General features: G+C 45.1%; 1 protein-coding gene across 1 annotated transcript; it reads right to left on the bottom strand.

Moving 5' to 3' along the window:
* Positions 1 to 1,776: 1,776 nt before the first annotated feature.
* Positions 1,777 to 16,215, bottom strand: SFXN4 (sideroflexin 4). Its single transcript, XM_053389059.1, has 14 exons — positions 16,084 to 16,215; positions 14,642 to 14,707; positions 13,865 to 13,939; positions 13,144 to 13,170; positions 13,002 to 13,056; positions 12,159 to 12,184; positions 9,711 to 9,764; positions 9,529 to 9,612; positions 9,367 to 9,429; positions 8,626 to 8,713; positions 6,724 to 6,839; positions 5,160 to 5,245; positions 4,193 to 4,310; positions 1,777 to 2,699 (listed from the first exon to the last, which is right to left on the bottom strand). Exons 1-14 carry the CDS (start codon positions 16,120 to 16,122, stop codon positions 2,622 to 2,624), a joined length of 975 nt encoding a protein of 324 aa, XP_053245034.1. The 5' UTR covers positions 16,123 to 16,215; the 3' UTR covers positions 1,777 to 2,621.
* Positions 16,216 to 17,240: the final 1,025 nt, after the last annotated feature.

Below are 17,240 nucleotides of genomic sequence, written 5' to 3'. Positions count from 1 at the left end.
GCAGAGGTTGTGCTAGAGTCAAGGGCTATACCATCAGTCTTAAGAGGGAAGGCAAGGGCCAAATTATACATTACACACAAATTTGTGTTTCTGAAACCCGTAACTCCTGCCGTTAGGTAAAAGCTGCTGCAAGAAAGACAGTACTGCCTCTTCCTGCTATTACTTCCCCCATGGGGTGTCAAGAGAGGTTTGTAAGAGTAAACACGTACCTGAAACTTAGCAGGATGGACCCATCATCTGGCAAAAATGAGCCTGATTAAAGTTGTCCCCCCCCCCCTTAAAGCAGCTGCAACTAAGGTTTGAATATATGTGTCTGTGTGTAATATGTAGTCTGGCCCTGATCCCAAAGGGTTAATTATTACAAACCAAGAGTTTTGCACAGAAATATGAGAACTGTTGAAGAGGCTCTGCAGTTGCACTTTCTTTTTCCAAAAAAATAATCCTTTTAAGTTCCTGGACTTTGTAAAAAAAAACATGCCTTAGCACATGGTGGGTGTAGTGTGGAATTCAGCATCACACTATGGCAAACTTTCTGTCTGCACAAGCGTTGCAGAACACGCCAGATGGAACAGTCCTTTCTCTCCTGCACAGTTTAGGGGATGGTATCCTGACCCCTCCACCCTTAAGCCAATTTCAAGGGGCAAGCCCTGTTGCAGAACTTTTTGCACAGGGTATCTGCTGAACCCCACCCTATATACTTCTGTTATTTTTAAAGGTTTGTACTTATTATTTCTACTGCTATCATATTTTGAAATACTATTCAATTATTTAAGTCATGACTGTGTTCTAGCAATATCAATTTCAGAGTCATTTGTCTTCTACTTGTACTATGACCTCTAAGGAACTTGAATTAGGTGTTGTAGTATGAAGGATACAAAAAGAAAATTAAGACAGCTATGTATACGTATCAGTCCTAGAAAGTTTGTAAGTGTGACTACCGCTCTTCTATTTTCAGGGGACCCGCCATTCACTTTTGTATAGAAATATTTGAGCTAACAGTGTGTATATCAAAAAGCCCCCTGAACAAAAGTTTACCTCTCCAGTTTTGGTGCGACTCCATTCCTCCCATAAATTCCAAGACTGTAAATGTCTTTTTGCTAATACGGATGAAGTACTGCGCATTTCTTTTTGCAGATAGTGTGTACATTTTCTATTAATACAAAACAGCACCCATAAAACTTGGGCCCAACTTAAATGTGATTCTGGACATGTAAAAAGAATGTAGCTTTGTGATTTTTCAAGTTATGTATCATTTAACACTAGCCTTCCAGTTTCCATGTATATAAAATGTTCTGGTTCTGGGACCAGCAGTGTCTGCATAGGTAAGAGAGGCCTCTGTGTGTGTGTACACATTGTGTGTACACACAAACACACAAATGTGTGTGTATGTGTGTGTGTGTGTGTATCCCACACACCAAAGCCTAATCAGAACACAATCAGGATCCTGAGGATAATCACACTATTTACATTTGTACTAATGAACTGGAGTAGACCCTACAGGGAGAGCAGAGTACAACCTCAGTAGAGTACACACTGATTCTTCAAGTACTAGTTCCAGATTATTAAGCAGAAAAGCATTTTCCTGCATCTGTATTGCTGGATTAAACCTGACTCTTGTTTGGGCAGACACAGCGATAAAGCCAGTCCTGTGAGCAGCATGAAACAGGCTACCTTGGCAGTGATAAAACTACGCATAATCTTCTGTTCCCACCTCTTTAAAAAATGCTCAGTACAACTTTACCAGATTGACAGCAGCTGAAACTTTTGAATGAAACATTTGCACAAGTATGAATATTTAATAGATAAGGACCGGGGGGGGGACGAGACCTGTTGCCCTCCCAAGTGTTTCTCCATATGCCAGCTCCCATCAGCTGCAACCAGCAGGGCCAGTGGTTAGCGTGATGGGCATTGTAGTCCAGCAACAGCTGGCAGGTGCCATATTGGCTGCTACTGCTCTAGTTCCTCTACCCGAAACACCTCTCACAGCACTTTAAGCACTTTCCTTCTATATAGAAAATATTTCCCTTATTGAAAGCTGCTCCCAAGCTGCAAGCTGTGAACGGTTTAGTGACGAGGTAGGGAAGTTTGTAGGGCCCACGCCACAACCTACAACATTCTTGCCATAGGGTAAACCACAGTACAATTTGCATAGCCTTTCTGAAGCTTTAACCAAGATCCAGCTCAACCAGGGAAGCAGCTTAAATTTCACCAGAAGGTAGTGATCACATAATGTTCTCTTTAGAGAAGTTGGCAGTCGCTGAAAGCGTCACTGGGTGGCTGGGGGAACTTTAAATTGTTCTTTTGTTGTCTGCCACAGGCTTTCAATGGATACACACAGGTCTTTCACACAATTAAACCTTTTCCCTATTGAAGGGCATTAGTAATATGTCGGGAGTTTTCTCAACAAAATGTAGTTTGTTCTTTTCATACATGATTGCATCAGAAAGTAGAGATTTTGCATTAAACAGATGTACAGAAGATGGGTCTGATCAAATGTTGATTCATGTCTTTCAACATAATCAACAACTTCCTAGGTGAAAGATACCAAATGTTCACTTCCGTAAGTTTGAATACTTCGATATACCAGGAACAGCAGTCCTGGTCATTATCAAGTGCCCACATTAAAGTCCTTTGTAGTAGAAGACTTCTGTTTCTTCCGTGGAAGCAGCTATTTCAGGTTCAAGATCACTTGTTTTTATCTGGAAAACAGACATGAAGTTCTTACAATTTCAAACTTATTACCGGTTTTTAGGTACACCACATGAGTTCAGCTCTGTGCACAAGGATAAGTCAATATATTTCCATTAGGATCATCAAACAAAATAAGTGTGTTACAGGAATCGTATAACACAAATCTTATGCTAGAATCTCTGAAGCATTAGCACTGAAGACAACAGAACTACTCAGAAGTTTATCCCTCTTGAAAATAAATATGACATATAAATGTGCTTAGGAAAGGGTTTCAGTATGACTTGCCACATTTCAATGCTGTTTCTAGTTATAGGTTAGCAAATACAGTCTCTAGAACAGGAGACAAACCCCTGTATTAACTTGAGAGGTAGGCCCCATCTGCAATAATCCCTCTTCCCAGGGAACTCTGGGAATTGTAGTTCTGTGAGGAAACAGGAGCCTCCTAACAACTCTCAGCACCCTTAACAAACTTGTTATTGTTGTTGGCATCTGTCTGTCTCAGGAGGCAATGGAGTGTGCATCTGAGGGTGAAGTCAAACAGGTGAGGAATCACAGCACCTGCTGTGGCTGCAGAGACCAGAAACTCTTTAACTGTTGCCCTCCCATGTTGTTTTTGCTTCATTAGCAATACCAAAGTGAGGTCGCTGGGGAGCAAGCCTGCCCAGTACCTATGGAGGTCCTGAGCTGCCCAGACAATATGTCCCCCATCTTGGCTTTGCTGAAATGGTCCAAAGGAAAGCAGAGCGATACATTTGGCACCTGCTTGGCTGCAGGAGTTGCCAGAAGGAGGGCTGCAAGATACCATCCAAATAACTTAGGGACTCCACTTCAGCTTTAACAAACTCCCTGATTCTTTGGGGGAAGCCATGACTGTTTAAAGTGGTATAATAGTGCTTTGCAGTGCTTTTTTTCTAAAAAAATGTTTAGGGGTACTCTCATTTTCCTTTGTTGTTGTTTAGTCGTTTAGTTGTGTCCAACTCTTTGTGACCCCATGGTCCAGAGAATGCCAGGCACTCCTGTCTTCCTCATTTTCCTACTCATATTGAAATACTGCCCCTCAATGAGACCAAACTTAGATTCACAAAATGTTTAGGGGTATGCGTACCCCTGCGTACCCCCAGAAAAAAGCACTGGTGCTTTGAATGTGTAGTGCAGGTGGGACCTTATTTCAAAGGTCCCCATTTTTGTTAAGGTATCTGACTTTTAGGAGACACAACACCCCCTATGCCAAATCTGCACCTTTGATGTGGAAGTATTTGAAAACTTAGTCATCATACCAGGCCCTGTGCTCCATCCAGGTTTTCTTCTCTCTTTTCCCCATAGCAACTCATATTTAAAACACAGCCATTCTAGGGACACTGGGAGCTGCTACAAGGAAAATTCCAAGGAGCCACATGCAAACCCAGCTTGGGTAGATTTCTGCCTTTCTGATTCTTTCAATGCTTTTTGCCCTTAAGACCGCCAGCAGAGATTTGCAAGGAGAACAGAACGCAAGAACTACCTTGCCAATCGGTGGCATCCAACTGAGCGAAACGGGTACCATTCCTCCAAGGACTGCAGCTGTCAAAACATATCTCAGCGGATTCAAAACAAATGGCTTTCGAAGTAAACTGCTTGTGCTGCAAAAGAGATGGCATGGGTAGATTATTATATAGCATGGTACTGTATAGGCATCTGTATAACCAGTCACAAGCTCTCTTGTATGGAATCACAGAATTGTAGAGTTGGAAGGGAACACTAATTATCATCTAGTTCAACTCCCTGCAATGCAGGAATCTTTCGCCCAACACGGGGCTCAAACTCACAACCCTGTGATTAAGAGTCTCATGCTCTACCAACTGAGCTATCTGAGGACCAGGAGTGCTGGAAGGCATTTGGAAGAATAACTCAGGAAGATCGCTATGAGCTGCTGCTAATCCAGCACTGTAGGGATAGTTGTCTCATCGTTCAAGGCATTTAAGTTGAAAGGAACATTTTGGTCTTTCTTCTGGGTCAAAGTACAAAGTGTTCTATTGCCTTAGACTTTTCCCACTAGGGCTTTTACCACCCGTAAGTTTACATTCCCAGGGTTATGCTCAAGGTAAAAGTGTTCAGGTTAGAGACCCACGATACCTTTTGCAGAACGTGAGAAAATCCCTGAGGTTAGCCTACTGCTGTGAGAAGATGCAGAGACTTCTACAAGTCAGTGGCTTGCTTCTGTCTCCGAATCTGTGTCCCTCCAGGTGTTGCTGGACTACAACTCCCATCATCCCTGACCTTTGGTCATGATGTCTGGGGATGATGGGAAGACAATAGCGGGAGGGCGACAGGTCAGGGCAGAACTCATGTTTGAGAATGAAGCCAGATTCTCTCTGATCCAAGAAATGTGAAGAAACTTGCAAGAGGCAGAAATAAGAATAGCTGCGAACCACTCCAGTAGCAAGGTAATGGGAGTTTTGTTTAAGGGACCTACGCTGAAGATGCCTTACCGCTTTAAGAGCTGCAGAGCAGCCTCTGGAAAAAACATTGCTGTACCAAACATTACTGCTCTGGATAGCGCTGTTTGTTCCACAGCCTAGGGAGAGTGAGAAAACATGCAGAGGAAAGTAAATGTCACAATAAAGATTTGTGTACTTATGCTGCAATCTGTCTAACAATCCTGCTTTTTTCTATCACACAAAAATATTAGGAAGGTACATTTGTTTAAAAAGAGGCTCAAAGTGGCACAATGGGGGGCGGGAGGGAAAACGGGAGAGAAAACGAAAGTCAACGAAGTGTGTTAAGGTGGCAGAACTTACTTGAACTCTCTCTCTCATTACTTTACTAAATTTATCCTAAATGCAGATCTGTTAAGGTAAAGGGAAAGGACCCCTGGACGGTTAAGTCCAGTCAATGGCGACTATGGGGTTGCAGCGCTCATCTTGCTTTCAGGCCGAGGCAGCCGGCATTTGTCCACAGACAGCTTTCCAGGTCATGTGGCCAGCATGACTAAACCACTGCTAGTACAACAGAATACCGTCATGGAAATCAGAGCGCACGGAAACAGTTTACCTTCCTGCTGCAGCAGTACCTATTTAGCTACTTGCACTGGCGTGCTTTCAAACTGCTAGGTTGACAGAAGCTGGGACAGAGCAACGGGAGCTCACCCCAAAACGGGGATTCAAAGCACAGACCTTCTGATCGGCAAGTGCAAGAGGCTCAGTGGTTTAGACCACAGCACCATATGCTAAGACACCCCCTTAGCTTCCCTTGTCACAGTGAGGTGCACCAGAATATCGAAAACCTTGTCAGGATTGGGGAACTTGCAGCCCTCCAGATGGATTATGACCCTCAACGACCATGATTATTGACTATACTGACTGGGGCTGATGGAGCTGGGATCCAAAGCATCTGTTTCCCCATTGCAGCTAGGGGTTTCCATTATATGAACAACATGTCATGAACGTTTGGTGGGGTAGAGGATTATTGGGCTGTGGAAAAGTCACAATATGGGACATTAGCTCAGTACTGCCTTGTCTGGACAGGCAGTTGCTCTCCAGCATTTCAGACAGGGGTCTCCCCCAGTCCTACCTGGAGATGCTGGGGGTTGAACCAGGGACCTTCTACATGCAAAGCAGATGCTCTACCACCAAGCCATCTCCAAGGCCAGTCTTGCCAGCAGCATGGTCAGCTATGGAGCAAGCAGCCAAGTCCTTCTTGGTTCTACCACAAATAGCCATGTCCCAGGTGTCCCACAGAGAAAGAGACAAGCAAGATTTTGTCCCCACTGGGGATGCATACTGAACGCACCCCTTTGAAAAAGGCAGCTGGGGAAATGGATGAAATATGAGAAAAGTGAGCAGACAGCCACGGGAGGCATTGGTGGTGGGGAATCAAGGAGCAATCCCTAAGTGTTACCAGGCAGGAGAAGGAAGGATTGAGTCAGTTCAGGCTTTTTTATGTCAAAGTGGTCAGGGGCAGCTGATGAGCACAGGTGCCCAATTTGGGGACATTGCTTCCCACCCCACGAGAGGTTGAGAAGGGGAAGAATGAAATACCTGTTGCTTTACTTACCTTTTCTCCAGCTTTTTGAGACACCCCAATGACCTGGCCTTGGCTGTCCATGACCTCAATCCCGTTCTCATACTCACTGCTTCTAGTTACCATCACATTCAACGCACACAAGAGGGCTGCAAAAGAAAAGGAACGCAAACATTTGTCAAAAAGTAGGTCACTGGTGATTTTTACATTCACACTGAATGCACGTTGTATCACATATTCAGGCAATTCTGAGTGCTGTTGCCAAGTCCATTTATCTCACAAGAAGCTAGACTTCCCAAAGGATTACTTTCAGGCTTGATGGCAATACAGTGGTACCTCAGAAGTTGAACGGAATCCATTCCGCAAGTCCATTCGACTTCCAAAATGTTTGAAAACCAAGGCATGGCTTCAAATGGGCTGCAGGAGCTTCCATCAGAAGCACAGAAGTCACGTCGGACATTTGGATTCCAAAGAACGGTCGCGCTCACTTCCGGTTTTTGATCATTCGGGAGCCAAAACGTTTGACCCGCAAGGCATTCAGGATCCAAGGTGCGACTCTATCCTTAAAACATGAGGCCACCTGAGCCTCAAGAGATAGCAAAGAACCAAGGAGTACCCCAAGCCATGTACTTGCTCCTTCAGAGGGAGTGTAACCCCATGAAGAGCAGACAACCTCCCACCGATCCAGTATAGGGAACTGCCCACTAACAGTGCCTCAGTCTTGTCAGGATTGAGCCTCAGTTTTTTTGGCTCTCATCCAGTCCATTATCAAGGCAGGACAACCAGGTGTAGGCTTTCCATATCTGGGAAACTTGAAAATTTATGGTTACTCATCTGCAGCACACTTCCTGGAACATTTAATATCCCAATGCTGCCACCAGCTCAAGGGGACAGGGACCAGTTTCCAACCAAACCCCTGCGCTGCAAGGCAGTAAACTGCCACCACTCCTGTTTGCCATCCAACCACTCAGGCCCAGGAGAAAGCTGAGTGAATGGTTTAGATCAGGGGTCAGCAACCTTTTTCAGCCGTGAGCTGGTCCACCGTCCCTCAGACCTTGGGGGGGGGGCGGACTATATTGGGGGGGGTGAACGAATTTCTATGCCCCACAAATAACCGAGAGATGCATTCTAAATAAAAGGACACATTCTACTCATGTAAAAACATGCTGATTCCCAGACCGTCCGTGGGCCAAATTGAGAAGACGATTGGGCTGCATCCAGCCCCCGGGCCTTAGGTTGCCTACCCCTGGTTTAGATCCTTTATCCCAGGGGTGGCCAACTCCCATGAGGCTGAGATCTACTTTCTGAATTAAAATCTGGCAGTGACCTACCCCTGTTTTTGGGGGGTTCAGCTCAAAGTTGTTGACCTTCTGTGGGGGGAGCCAGTGATCTATCACTGATCTACCACAGACGTTCGGTGATCTACTGGTAGATCACGACCTACCTGTTGGACGTGCCTGCTTTATCCTATTTGGAGGCAAGTAAAATGGGTGGCGCTGTGGCTTAAACCACAGAGTCTAGGACTTGCCGATCAGAAGATCAGCAGTTCAAATACCCATGACGGGGTGAGCTCCCGTTGCTTGGTCCCTGCTCCTGCCAACCTAGTAGCTCGAAAGCACGTCAAAGTGCAAGTAGATAAATAGGTACCACTCCGGCGGGAAGGTAAACAGCATTTCCGTGCGCTGCTCTGGTTCGCCAGAAGTGGCTTAGTCATGCTGGCCACATGACCCGGAAGCTGTACGCCGGCTCTCTAGGCCAATAAAGCAAGATGAGCGCCGCAACCCCAGAGTCTGTCACGACTGGTCCTAATGCTTAGGGGTCCTTTTTAAAACCAAGCAAGTCAAGCAAGTGCCCATTCCCAGTCTTAACCATGGAGAGTTTGAAAGAACAGCTTTCCATCTGAAAGGTTCTTGAATGATTTTCTTGTTTTCTTACCTGTAAGTGGGCCAGGCATGAAGTTCCTGAAGACGCGCTGCCCGGAAGGACTCAGGTCATAACGAGTTACAAAGTAGTGAGGAAGAGCCTAGAGACAAAAGGCTGAATTCTTTTATTTATTACAACATATATATCCCACCTTTCCTACAAGGGAGGTTAGGCAGAGAGACTATGACTGGCCCATGGTCACAAAGTGAGCTTCATGACTGAGTGGAGATTTGAAGCCAAGGTCCTAGATTAACACCACTCTCTCTGTGAAGAAGGATTGACTGTTAAACCACTCTAGGAATTGTAGCTTGAAGTGGGGGGTGGGGCAGGGACTAGAAGTTTTCTAGCAACTCTCAGCACCCTTAGCAAATCACAGCTCCCAGAATTCTTTGGGGGAAAGCTGTGACCGTTTAAAGTGATATTGTGGTGCTTTAAATGTGTGGTGTGGCTCTGGCCTTGCATTTCCTGCTGTATAGCAGCAAGTCAAATTCAAAACATGAGAGGGAGTCATAGAGTTAGAAGGGCCACCTAGTCCAATCGCTTACAATGCAGGAACCTTTTGGCGATCAAAGGGCAAATGTGAGGCAAAGGCAGCCTCCTCAAGCCATACACCACCCCCAGACACACCTGCTCTCCCTAGACCAAACCCCTTACCAGCTCCGAGACCCTCAGATGTTTACGGTCTACTGTAAAAAGGCAAATGCCGCCCCCCACCCCAGAAGGGAATGTGGGATAAAATTTGGTAATACATACTCCCATGCAGGAGGCATACGTGATCACCCCAAAGGAGAGAAGTAATTGCTTTCGTGAAAACACCTATAAAAAGCAAACGCACAATCAGAGGAAATTCATTATCCACAATGCTGGCACCATTCACCTCATACGGCCTTTTAAAAATACATAGCTATGTTTTACCATTTCTGTAGTTTTCTTCTCGTCTTGTTTTGGAGGATTCCCATTTGCCAAGCTGACTCCAGCGATATAGTAATGGAAAAGGAACTGCAACGTTCAAGACGACAAGCACGCAACCTCAACGTTAGTTAATACGTCCACTAATAAATATATGACAAATTAACAGAAAATTGATTGCTCGTTACCTGGCAAATAAAAGCTGACGATGTTTTTCTGTGTGGTAATAAAGTAACGACAACCTGTGAATAAAATGTTATGAAGGGGGGAAAGTATTGACAATCTCACAAGGACACACTTCAGCAACAACAATTTGGATAGCGCAGGTGATAATTTTATGTTTTGCTGTCACACCTAAGCAGCTTCCCACCCCCAGCAGATGTTGCCTGACTAACTCCCATCATTTTCATTAGCCCTGCTGGCTAGAGCTAATGGGAGACGTTGAAGTCTAACATCTGGAGGACCACAGGTTAGCCACTCTTAACCTAAAGAAGGGGTGAGGAACCTGTGGTCCTGCCAGATGTTGCTGGACTACAACTCCCATAATGTTGATGGGAGATGAGAGTCCAACAATGCGAAGTCAGCCAGCCTTTCCTTGAGGGGTCCTCCAGCTCTGTTGATGAATTAAGCTGATTTCCTGATTTGTGATGCATTTTGTATTTTAAACAATGCAATTTTATTTTTGACTTCATGCTTTTCACAGCCTCTTCCCTCCTCCTTAATGTTGATGGTATACAATTTCTGCAAATAATCTAACATTTGGAAGGCCACAGGTTTCCCACTCCTGATTTAAAGAGACTGATCCAGCAGCAATACACACTGGCCAATATCTCTCCCAGCTCCAGTGTTATCAAGCAGCAAAATGGGAGCCACAGAAATGTGGTTGCTCCCAGGCCACATCAGCAACACCTGAGGGAATTAAGATAACATTGGCAGGGTGGGGAACTAACAACACGCTTCTTATGCTAGCATTCTTCTCACCCTGAGGCCCACATCACCCATGGCTGCCGAACACTGCCTGAATAGTATAGCAGCCACACCATACAGCATAATGTAGCTAGGCTTCAATTATGGCCATTCACACATTACAAAAGCCCTACACACAAAGCTGCATGAATCCAGCATATACAGGAATCCTCTTGTGTGACAATTTACATACAAGGTTCATGTACGCTTACCAAATTCAGCGTGCTTACAGTACATATGCAAGGGATGCATTTCCATGGAATGCACTCCACAGAAAACCTCTCTCCATCTACTGCAATATTCAGAAACAAAGGGTGCCTAGTGGAAGTTTTGCCATAAAGCACATCTTAAGTCCACATGCTGTTTGGAGCTACAATGTTGTTGTGCAGAGTGCTTCTGCTCAGCGCCCCAACCTATCAGCCACACCCCCTTCCAGGATACTCCATTACAATTCCCTTCCCTCTAAGCTTCCCACTTCCTCCTCCCCACAACAGCAATCAGTGCCCTCTGAATATGCTCACTCCTCGTTGGGCTGTTTGCATTCTCCCCCCACCCCATGTTCCTTTTTTTCCATAAAGTTTTCTGTACTTCCGAAAAAACCCGCTTTCCCCGAGCCTGTTGACACGAGCCCGTCATTTGTGGGTGGTGCTTGTTTCAGCAACAAAAGGATAGGCATTCCAGCTGTGCGTTCACTATTAGTGCACGTCTGTGTGTGTGAATACATTCCAAGTCTTTATAGGCCCTGGATCATAGAACTGTAAAGATGGAAGTGACCCTGAGGATCACCTAATCTAGGCATAGGCAACCTCGTCCCTCCAGATGTTTTTGGGACTACAACTCCCATCATCCCTAGCTATCAGGACCAGTGGTCAGGGATGATGGGAGTTGTAGTCCCAAAACATCTGGAGGGACGAGGTTGCCTATCCAACTCCCTGCAATGCAGGAATATGCAGCCATCCTATACTGGGATCGAACCTGCAATCTTGGATGTTCTCAGCGCTACGCTCTAACCAACTGAGCTATCCAGACTGACATGTCAAAACAAGTTCAATTTCAGTTGCTGAGTCGATAGCTCCTTCTTTCACTAGTGCATGTATGTTCCACTGACATAACGTTAGAATGCCTCTGCTTAACCAGGCCAGTGGCCCACCTAGCATCCTGTTCTCATGGTGGCCAATGAGAAGCCTGCAAGCAGGAACTGACCGGCAATAACGCTCTCCTCTCCTACGTAGTATTCAGAAGCAGGCTAAATCTGACTCTAGAGTTAGAGCTTAGCCACTGCGGGTAGCAGCCAATGACACCCTTAATCTCCCTGAATTTGTCCAATCCTCTTTTAAAGCCATTGTAGCTGGTGACCATCACTACACCTTGCAGGAATGAAAATTGTTTTCCTTTAAATGACACACACACTCTCACACATACACACACACACAATGATTTGTAGCACATCATAACCATAGACTACACAGGTTAAACAGTTAATTTGGGTGAAGCAAGCGACTGGTGGCTGAAGAGTCCTGCCTTTTGGGGGAAGGCAGCGAACCAGACTTCTCCTTCAGTAGCTCTTTTAATGGGGAATCCACTCAATCTGTGAGATTCTGGACTACAGCAAGGGGAAACTGGCATATTTGCAGCTCACAGACACTCTGGAAATGACTATCATTACTCACCAGTGGAGCATAAATAGGCAGGAAAGCTGAGAGAGAGAGAGAGAGAGAGAGAGAGAGAGAGAGAAGGAATATTTTTTTTAATTCAGCAAAATCAACGGTTATGTAGGTTGTCTCGGTGGTCTAATTGAGGTCCCTATACATTTAAAGCAGTATCACACCACTTTAGAAAGTCATGGCTTCCCTCAAAGAATCCTGGGAGCTGCAGTTTGTTAAGGATGGTAAGAGTGGTTAGAAGACTCCCCCCCACACACACAATTCCCCTCACAGAGCTACAATTCCCAGAGTGGTTTAACTGTCAATGCCTCTCCCCAGTGAACTATGGTACTTGTAAATTCTGTGCGGGGATAGGGGCTCCTAACAACTCTCAGGACCCTTAAATTACTGTTCCTAGGATTCTTTGGAGACTATTTATGAGATTAGTGGAGTCATTTATGGAATTAAGGGAGCACGATAAGAAAAGGAAGTCAGTTATTGGAGCGAAAAATGCAAAAACTATGACACCTTATGAACCAATTGTTTATGTGGGGGGAAATGCAATGAACCTTCCACACATTTCTTGGAACCAGCACCTTGCAAGCGACTAGAAGGCAAGTACATTTAAATGAAAACTGAGGTCTCCATATCTAACACATATCCATCAAGTGCACAAAAATGATTACAGGTTGCATGCTGCCTACTATCCCAGCAGCGGCAATAAAGGCATTTATGAAGCAACTAGCACAAATTCCACCAATACAATTTGCTAGTAAGTTGAACAGTATTTATATTACTCAGGATAACAAACCACAAATGTTGTATAAGCATATAAACAGTTTTTAGTAAAAACTATGTATGGAAACTGACCTGGAGGCCTAAGTAAGAAAGGAATTGTTTCGCCAGTGCAAGGATGTACAGAAGCCTTCAAGGAGAAAAGCAAACAAAGAGTTAGGATATGTTTTTTAAAATATCAGCTAAAAGAATACCTAGACATGTTATAAAAACTCACCAAACTCAGCTTCCAGGCTTCTCTTATCTAAGCATTAAAACAAAGGGATTTTTAAAAAATCATTTAGAGTAAGTTTTGTTGCATATCATGTCCCTGTCCCACCCGCACATTATGTTTTGAGTTTTCAGGAATATGCTTCCAGCATTTTACCACAGCAGTAGAGATTTAACCAATAAAATTTTTGCCCAAGCAGCCTCTGGAAGACCTCTCAGCTAGATCCTGTAGAAACCATCAGGAACATGGAAGACAGACTTTATAGGGATGCTGTAAATTACTCAAAATAATTTTGAACAAGGAGCAGACATTCCACTGAAAGGCTTCTAGCCTTTTGTCAGTTCCCTGACAAAACTGAGGTGCTATCTACTCTCTCTAGCTGTGATTCCAGGGATGATCAGGTCACACACGGCACATGGCAATTTACACACATCTTAACTGGCCTTGAAATTCCCTCCTGCTGTAAAGTACTAAAACACACTAACTACAGGAGCAGTCCTTCCATACCCAGAAAGCAAGTGTCACCCCCTGGTGCAAAATGAAGACTTTTGGGCCACACTGCATCCCCAGTTACCCACCACCCCCACCTCTCACACAGGTGTTGGGAAGATATATGAGATGAGTGAAAAATCTTCCTGTCACCCTGTCACTTTGCATACTGCAAATGGTAATTAATTACAATATACTGTATACATAATGTTGTTAGTGGAAGAAGAAGGTCAGATACCTTTTGGTCCTCTAAGGACTCTGCGATGTTTTCTTTACTACTTGGCAAAAGGGTTCTGGATATGAGGATTTCCTTCTGTTTTACAAGGAAAAGCAGAGAGGTAGGGTCACACACACAGTTTCTAACCCTGCTTCATCATCTACCTGTATTCGAACTGTACTTTTGGCAGAGAGGGTTGGGTTCAAAGCAGCTGCCTCTCATTTAGATCAGGAGAACAGCAGCTCGTGGCAACAGGGTTAACCCCCCTTTTTCGTCCCAGAGCCGCTGCTCTGATCAGCACTGACAGCCCTCCATATCCTCGTGGGGAAATCAGATGTCAGGAGATCAGATCACAAATCTTCCACATCACATATAACCCATCACTGGGTGGGTGGGTGGGTGGGTGGGTGGAATAATTATATAAGCTCCACACACAAAATAGGTAATTGCAGATCCATTTTTAGAGGCTGAGAATTTAAAGTTGGGAATCCTATGCATGCTTACTAGAAAGTTTCACTTAAATCAGTGGAAATAATAATCAGTAGAGCACCCCTGGGAGTAAACATGCATAGGTGTGCCCTGCAAAGAGATGTGGCAGCCCGGAGGGGAGGCGGAAGAGAAACAATTGGGGGGAAACCAATTGGGGGGGAAACTGAAGGGGGTGAAGCAGAAGAAAACCAGGCCTTCACATTTCTAGCCTGGCGTGACATTCAAAACGCAGACTGAGAAACATGGTTGATCTAGAATTAGCTCTTTATCAATATCAAGGTACAAAAATTAAATAGATAAGCTACTTACATTTGGTATAAACAGGAGCGTAGGGTCCAAAATATCTACCCAATGAAGAAACCTTTGAAAAAAGGTCTAAAGAAAGAGATATGCTTTTTGAGTATTCAGGTATTTTGTGAAGCCGTTATTCCTAAACCAAGCATAGGTAGCCAATAATCTGTGCCCAATATCTAATTCTATTCGCATCTTAAACACTTCTTTTATTTCAACTTCCTAAACTGCCCTCTGTCTCTTTCTTGTGCTAAAGCAACACGAAAATAAAAATATTTTTTTAAAAAATTAAAAATTGTCCAGTAGCACCTTAGAGACCAACTAAGTTTGTTCTGGGTATAAGCTTTCGTGTGCACTGTTGGCCACACACTTACCTGGTAAAAAACTGCACTGAACATGGTTGGGGAGGAATACATGGGATTGTGTCGCACAAAGCACCATTCACAACTATTAGTACACACTGGAGTTTTGTTTTTTAAATGTGCACCCAAATAAAAATCCATGTCCACCAAGCCAGGAATCCAAGCTGTGAATTAACATGCTTGCCCCAAATTAACCTGTGTGGCAAGCTAATATCCAAATGTATGGCCCTGCTTAGAGGATCCCACGTTGGTGGCCTAACGTTTGGAGAGCACTCACAGGGTGGAGTGGCTATACAGCTGCACAGAGTGGCTATTTCCAGTTGCACAGAGAAGCTATCTGTTTCTATCTCCTTGGCAGTTAGTGAACCGGTCAATACATTTTAAGATGTTACAACAGATTTTCCAACAACCCCAACATGTGGAGTGTTAAATGCACTTGAGAATATTCACATTCAACAAACCACTAACCTAGTTTCTGCTTTCTGGAGTATCCAAGATCAGGTAGCAGCAGGACACAGCGAGTACTGTACCACAACCTTATATATCCATTTATCAGGAGCAAGCCCCATTAAAATCAACAGGACATGAGTGGGCATGTATTGGACTGCACTTTTGGAAGCAGTTTAAGATACAGTATTTCTTTGGGAGCTGGGTTCAAGGGATAATTGTTACGAATGAGACTGTAGTACACACACGCCGCTTTGTCAATTTACAGTTGGCAGCCTTTCACTGCAATTCGTACCGGGCCCCAGAAATTCGGGTTTCACAATCCCCTGCACGCAATGGGAGCAAGGCTCTCTCTGAACGCTGCAAGGCTCCCCTCTGAATAGACGTGCGTGGTCGAGACATGCATAGGATCGCATGAGGGAGAAGTGTCGGCAAATCAATGCAAAGGGAGGAGCGATCGCCGATCGCCGCCGCCCGCTTGCAAACGCCATTCAGTGCTCCCTTGCCCTTTGCACAGTCCTCCCTTCTTCCACTGAAGCAAAGGAAGGGCGCCCTCCTCCCTTCCACCACATGCTTCCTTCCGACCTTCTACTCGCCGCGATCTGCAGCAACCCCCCGCCGCCCCATAACCCCTGCGCTTCAAAGTCATACTTGGCCCTCGCTTCTCCAGAACTGCCAGTTCAAATCCATGAGGCTCAGCGCGTAACGCCGGAAAGCGTCTGCTCCGGAAAAGCTCCGGCGGCGCACGAGCGGAGCCCACTTCCCTTCTCTGCTCAGGCCCAGCCTCTCGCGCGAAGCGTCCTCTGCGCGGCTGGATCGAGAGGCTGCTGCCTTTACCTATGAATGGCTATGGGGGATAGTTTTTGCTTTGCCGGTCAAAGGCGCAGGGAACTGCGGCACTGCTCTTGCGCATTTGAGAAACAAAACAAAAACGCAACCCCTTTATCGATCTCCAAAGAGGAGCGCGTTTTTATGCTGCTTACTTTGGCGTAAGTTTCGAGTAAGCATGCCTAGGATCCGGCTGCCGCGCCTCCCCCGGGAAGGGGACCCGTGGTTTTAGCAATTGCACGACAGGCAGAAATTCGACGGGGAAAGCTTTTCCCGATGTGAAATTTTCTGGGAGAGGGCAGCAGCTCACGAAGCTCTGCCAGGCAAAGCGGCTGCCTCTCCACATAGCGCACCTTAATTCTCCCCTGGACTGGTTTAAAATAAATAGGGGCTTTCTACTTAAGTCTAGAACTAGGGAATACGAAAATGAAGGGCACCCCCTCATTCATTTATGCAGATTCAATTTTCCCCTTTAAACTATGTATTTGAAAGGGAGAATCCACCCCTTTATTTACCACTCGCGATGTCTAGGCTTGCCAGGTCTAGATGCTGAGAGGGCTCCTCCTGTACCCTTATTACATTTGTATCCCACCTCTTTCCTGAAGCTCAAACGGGCATGCATTTATTTATTTGTTACAGCAATTTGTATTCCACTTACACCCATTTAAAGATTCAGTCATGAGGAGGCAGGGGACAGCGTTAAATAGTGGGTAGACATGGCAGACAACACAGCGATTTCTCCAAAGCAGCTCTTTATTTTGTAAGCTGGAACAGAAAACTGAACAGCAAACAGCTCAGCCGGCCTGCTTTTATAGGCAGCCAGCTGTTAACATTGTAGCAACAACAACCCAGGGTTTCCCCGCGTAAAATAACTGATGTGGACCTGAGTGAAAACTATCTACAATATCCCCCTGCTGGCCCAGGGTGAGAACTTCAGTACATAACAGACAGCAACCATGTCGTGTGTCATGGCTGCTCCA

The sequence above is a fragment of the Podarcis raffonei genome, chromosome 5 (genome assembly GCF_027172205.1).
Source record: "Podarcis raffonei isolate rPodRaf1 chromosome 5, rPodRaf1.pri, whole genome shotgun sequence".
In the NCBI taxonomy this organism is placed as follows: Eukaryota; Metazoa; Chordata; class Lepidosauria; order Squamata; family Lacertidae; genus Podarcis; species Podarcis raffonei.
Note: the sequence above shows the minus strand (reverse complement) of the source record. Positions and strands in the feature narration are given on the sequence as shown.

Bases quoted from the DNA above. Each gene is read 5' to 3' on its own strand.
- SFXN4 (XM_053389059.1), bottom strand. From the start codon at position 16,122: ATGGATTTGAACTGGCAGTTCTGGAGAAGCGAGGGCCAA. The intron at 14,708-16,083 runs GTATGACTTTGA...CTCTTTCTTTAG, and splicing joins TCTGGAGAAGCGAGGGCCAA to ACCTTTTTTCAAAGGTTTCT. The intron at 12,185-13,001 runs GTCAGTTTCCAT...TCTCTCTCTCAG, and splicing joins TTTCTTACTTAGGCCTCCAG to CTTTCCTGCCTATTTATGCT.